The sequence below is a fragment of the Pediculus humanus genome, genomic scaffold (assembly GCF_000006295.1).
Source record: "Pediculus humanus corporis 1103172108195 genomic scaffold, whole genome shotgun sequence".
NCBI classification, from domain to species: domain Eukaryota; kingdom Metazoa; phylum Arthropoda; class Insecta; order Psocodea; family Pediculidae; genus Pediculus; species Pediculus humanus.
This window is the reverse complement of record NW_002987765.1, coordinates 375,160-380,877: the sequence shown is the minus strand read 5'-3', so window position 1 is coordinate 380,877 and position 5,718 is coordinate 375,160. Positions and strand designations below refer to the sequence as shown.

The 5,718-nt window shown below is 19.3% G+C and overlaps 2 protein-coding genes across 2 annotated transcripts; one reads left to right on the top strand and one right to left on the bottom strand.

The window, feature by feature from the left end:
• Positions 1–740: 740 nt before the first annotated feature.
• On the bottom strand, positions 741–2,099 carry Phum_PHUM429910 (uncharacterized protein; the record flags this gene model as incomplete). Its single annotated transcript, XM_002429309.1, has 5 exons — positions 741–1,165; positions 1,243–1,451; positions 1,525–1,759; positions 1,897–1,943; positions 2,035–2,099. The coding sequence occupies 5 exons, from the start codon at positions 2,097–2,099 to the stop codon at positions 741–743; spliced, it is 981 nt and encodes a 326-aa protein (XP_002429354.1).
• A 2,747-nt stretch (positions 2,100–4,846) lies between these two features.
• On the top strand, positions 4,847–5,418 carry Phum_PHUM429900 (uncharacterized protein; the record flags this gene model as incomplete). The annotated part of the gene is made up of 3 exons (XM_002429308.1): positions 4,847–4,874; positions 5,051–5,251; positions 5,333–5,418. The coding sequence occupies 3 exons, from the start codon at positions 4,847–4,849 to the stop codon at positions 5,416–5,418; spliced, it is 315 nt and encodes a 104-aa protein (XP_002429353.1).
• Positions 5,419–5,718: the final 300 nt, after the last annotated feature.

The following is a 5,718-nucleotide window of genomic DNA, read 5'->3' as shown; positions in this document are numbered from 1 at the left end:
TAGAATAATTAACGTTAATACAAATAATACTTTTTAAAATTTTAATAAATAATTATTTTTTTATAATTTATTTATATGTATGCATAGAGGATTAACAAAAAAAAGACGTTAAAAATTTTCTAATTCCCCGTTTTTTTTTTCTTCTGAGATTTTGTTTAAGATCGTTTGAAAATTTTACCTTTCTTACATATAATTGACGTGAAATAATTATTACACTATAAAAATACTTAAATTTGTTTAAAACTTATGATTATATTAAAAAAAAAGTTAAAAATTTCTCACCAAAATTCGAATAATTCCGTAAAATATAACAAAATCACAACGGCCGAGCGTACGCGACAATACCGAGGTATAAAACTCTCACCCGCACAAAGATAACTGACGTGCAAATAGTTAAATATCAGTCTGACTTTCGTTTTTTTTTTTTTGTAAAGTTTGCACGCAACGCATTCTATCGGTTTTTAAATGATTTAAATTTTCATAAAGTAAAAAAACATTGAAACAGTTTTTCTTTTTTTTATAAATTAAAATTATTATATTTTTTTTGTATTAATCATAATCGGGATATCAATGCATAAAATAAAAATAAAATAATTTCAAAACATTTTAATAAATAAATGAAAAGTTTTTTTTTGAAATACAAAAAATTAATAAATAAATAAAATAGAATTTAAAAATCTTAAATCAACTTCGTTTAACAATAAAGAATAATAAAATGAACAAAATTTTAACGATAAATTTTAATTTTTATTTCCATATCTTTTAACTAATATTGACAAAAGCATTTTTTGTTCAAAATTTAAGTAAGGCGTCAAATCGATTTCAATACCTTTAACTACTTCCTCTTCTCCGTATTGACATGCCATAACTAACGATTGAAGATTTAAAAATAAATCTTCGCTTATCATGGTTAAATTATAATTTTTTAAAGTGGTTTGAAGATCAATTATTTCATTAGTACTGGATGTTTCTAACCATGCATATTTTTCTAAAGCTGAAGCTGCAGCAGGAGATATTTGCTGAGGAGTTGGTTGTAAAATTAAAAGTAAAAAAATTCTCGTGATTTCCGCTTCACACAAACAATTTTCCTTAAAACTGTTTGCTGGAATCGTTTGAGCTATGCTTATTATATCTTCAACTAATTTTAATGCTTCACTAAAATCACCTATTTAAAAATTATATTCGAGTTAAAATCTGATAGCAACAACAAAAAAAAAAAATTTTTATTATTCATAAATGTACCTGAATTAATTTTGGAAGATACAAGCTTGTTGAGACATTGAATTTTCTCCACAGGAGAATTAGAAAATAATTGAACAGCTTTTTTGTATTCATGACAACTTTCTTCCACAGCTTCAATTTTCTCTTGTAAATCATGACCCATTTTTAATGTTATTCCCCCCATTATCATGTTGTTTACCAAATTACTGCATTCGTTATTCTGTTCCAATCTAAGAAAATAAAATTTTTACATGATTAAGTTTTATCGATTTTTAATATAAAATTAAAACTTTTATATGTTACCTTTCCAAACAATTTTTGTAAGAAATTAAACTATGATTTAAATAAGAATTATTTAATACTAATTGATTATTTTTTTGTTTTAAATAGCTCGTCATGAATTGTTTGCTAGATTTTAAATAGAGAAAAGCTTCTTCCGAATGGTTTCCAAGAGAATTTTGACATTTAGCAGCAGATTCATAATTTAACCCAGCATATTCAGGCAAATCTTCTCTTTCACAAAATTTTCCTAAATTTTCTGCAACAAAAAGACTACACCTGTCAAACTCATTTTTTAAAACTTTCATTTAAAATTCAATTAATTTATCATTAATTTAAACTAACAATGCAATGTTTTATATATATATATAATTTCGATATTAAAAATTTACTTACCAAATTGTTGAGAAGCTTCAGCTACGTTAGGTTTTTTTAATATTTTTCTGTAAGTAAAAAAATTTATATAAAAATTATAATAATAAAGCTTATCAATAATAACAATAATGAAAAAAAAAAAAAAATAGTAAAACTAACTTTTTTCGAAGTTTATCAGAAATAAATTGATACTGATTTAAAATATCTACTTTTTCGTCGTACATAACGAAATTTAATTAATTTGACACATAAAAAAATATTATTTAAGTATGTAAGTATTAAATTCCCTTATGAGATGAATATAATCTAGTTCCACGACAAAAAATATAAACAAAATACAATGTAACGGAAAGCTTTTACAGTTAACATTAATTTTAATTTATAATAATTTTATATTTTAATGCAACAAACAATAATTTTTTTGTCTACCTAAAATTTTATTTTCTTAGGCATTTATTTATTTATTATTTGAGGTAGGTTATTATAAAAACCATTTTTATTCATTTAAAACTTTTTAATTTAAATAACTTCCAAACAATAAATATATTTACATACAATTCAAAAATAATATCATCAATGTCAAAAGTATTCAAAAAGTAAATCAGTTTCATTACAATTATTTTTTAATTTATTTTTTAAATTATCTTGTCACTGTTCCGACAGTAATTAAAAAAATTTAGTTTAAAGTAAGTTTTAGTAAACTTGATTTTTTGTTTAAAAATTTATAAATATATCATTGAAAAATTTACTCAAAGTAATTATTTTCTATTATCTAATAAAACGTCAAACTTTTTTTTCAAGTAAATCATTATTTAGCTAAACTATTAAAAATAATCAATAAATAAATTTTTACCCATTTGATTTTCAATAAATTAATAATTTAGAATGAATCCTAAAAAAAAATAATTTTAATAATTTAGTGTTTAATGAATTCAATATAGTTTTATGTTCTTAATAAATTGCATCAAAAAAAAAAAAAAAAACTTTGGCAAACTACATTAATGATTATTATTACGGTGATTATTAAATTTAATTAACAAAAAAAAAAAAAAAAATTATTAACAAAAAAATTTTTCTCCGATTAATCCACAAAATTATTATCAATTTATATAATTGTATTTGTAGCTTTTACAATTAAACAAAATTTATTTAAATAAAACATTTTTTATTGACTTAATTGTTCAAAAAATAAAAAAATTATTTTTGTTGTTGTTGTTGAGACTTGTTGTAAGTAATTTTTCACTTTACTTATAAATCAAAATAGAACACAAATAAATTATATTATTCATTTTTATCATTAAAAAATTATTTATTTTATTATTTTTTAAAAAATTAATTAAGTAAAATGTAAATTTTAAAAAGAAAATTTTTCCAAATTAAAATTTATTATTATCATTATTATATTAATGTTATCATTTTTTTTTTTTTTTGGCAGCAGAAAAATGGAAAACTTCGATAATAATTTAAATTCCGATAAGGAAAATTATTTGAAATTGAATTCTTGTGATACTTACAATAAATATGATTTAGACGATAATAATAAAAATTTAAAAGAAAATAATAGTAATAATAATATTACAAATCAATTTTTGGATTTGAGAACTGTAAGTAATTTATTTCATTTAATGTATTTATTATTATTATTATTAGAATTTAAGTTTTTGTTTGTTTATGCCTTCTATGAGTAGTTGCCTATCACATTTTTGGTTTTTATTTAATGATTGTCTTGTCACTTTTTAGGGTGAACCAGTTGAAATAATTCCAGAAGACAAAACATTAAGAAATAGAGGACGAGGCAAATCTTCAACAATAACTGCTTATCATGACATTCAACTTCAAAACCAAATTCGTATGGTAAATATAAAGTCATCAAAATTTCTTTTTTGGATTTCGTTACAAAAAAAAAATTAATTATTTTAATTATTATTATTAATTATAATTTATTTTAAACATATTAATTATAGGCAAGGTCAACAGAATCAAGAGATGAATCAATCGAATTGTTTTTTAATAAAAAATATAGATAAATAATTTTTAATAAATAATTAAAAAGCAATAAAATTTTTAAAAAATTTAATTTGCTACCACCATTTATATAGTTTTAAATTAATAAATAAATAATTAATGTAATTTTATTATTATTATTAATAATTTTTAAGTTATCACTGATGTATAATTAATATTAATTTTTTTATTATTTTTTTTTTATTTAATTGTAGTTTGTATGACATTTTAAAAAATCATTTTAAACAATATTTATATCATTATTTGTAATCTTTTTAGAGTTTTTAAACAAATATATAAATGTATGTATGCATATTTTATATTTTTATATATTATTTTGTGTAATTTTTAAATTATAATAAATATTGTATAATTGTCTTTTACACTAATTTATTTGTTTTTCAATATATAAATAATAATAAAATAAAAAGTAGTCTCAAGTTAAACAAAAAAAAGTTTCCTATTTAAAATTTTATTCAATATTTTTATTCCCTTTATTAAATTATTATCATTACAAAAATAACAATTTAATTAAATATGAGTTATTACTTATTAATTTCTTTTATTAAGACAATACATAAAACAGTAGAAATAAAAAGTTTCATAATAGTGAATATTTATCAGTTTTAAACTGAATTTTAAATAAAATTTTTAGTAAAACATAAAAATTCATAAATGTAATTATAAAATAATTACTGTAGCTTACCATGGTAAATAATTTCATATAAATTACGAATTAAATAACAATTTTATCAATGAAAACAAAAAAAAAACATGCGTCACAAAAAGTATTTATGCATTTTATTTATTACTTACAACTTAAATCAATAAAAAAAAAAAAAAATAAGCGAATTAGTTTTAAAATAAATTTGAAAAAATATATAAATAACCTGTTTGCTTTCCATTTAACCGAAATTTTTCTATTGACACGTCAAAATAAAAACAAAATAAAATTTTATGAGTTATTATGTCAACTGAAAATGATTTAATTTTAGGTAATTTAACAATTTTTTATGAGTTCAACGTATTATATTGTAACATTTTTTAATTTTAAACAATAAATATTTTTTTGATGCACATTTTAAAATAAACAAATAGAAATTGTTTTAATAAAACACGTTGATTTTAAATTAATTAAAATTAATCAACTTTGTTAAAACATTATTTGTAGCCATCGAAGAAACTTTAGAATCTGATGGAACGTTAGGAAAATTCAAAGCAAAAATGAGAACAAAATTAATGGAAATATTAAGAAATCAAGATAATAATAGTAAACCAAAGTTATCAAAGGAATTAGTTATTTTAAACGAATTGATTAGAGAATATCTAAATTGGAGCGGATACCAGTATGCAAAATCTGTTTTCATTCAAGGTATTTTTTTTTTATTAAATTATAATGCAATTTTTTAATTATAATATTTTTTAATAATATTAAATAAATTAACATTTTCAGAATGTGGTTTAGATAGAGAACCATTATCAAGATCACAATTATTAGAAGAATTAGGAGTGATTGATTCGGAAGAATCTTCTAAATAGTAAATTTATTTAAACTTTTTTTTATTTTTATTGTGAATACATAAGTGCTTCAAAGTAAATTATTATGTATTCAATATTATTACATTGTGTATCGAATTGCAAAATATTTACATCTCTTTTTATAAAAAAAAAAAATTTTTAATAATTACTTTCTGATTTTGTTTCAGCTCTGTTCTTTACGGTATTGTTTCAACATTTATAGAAGATATTAAAAAAGATACATAAGTATTATTAAAAAATTAAATTATATATTAATAATATAGTCAATTTTTATATCAAGTTAAAATTTCATATTTCTCA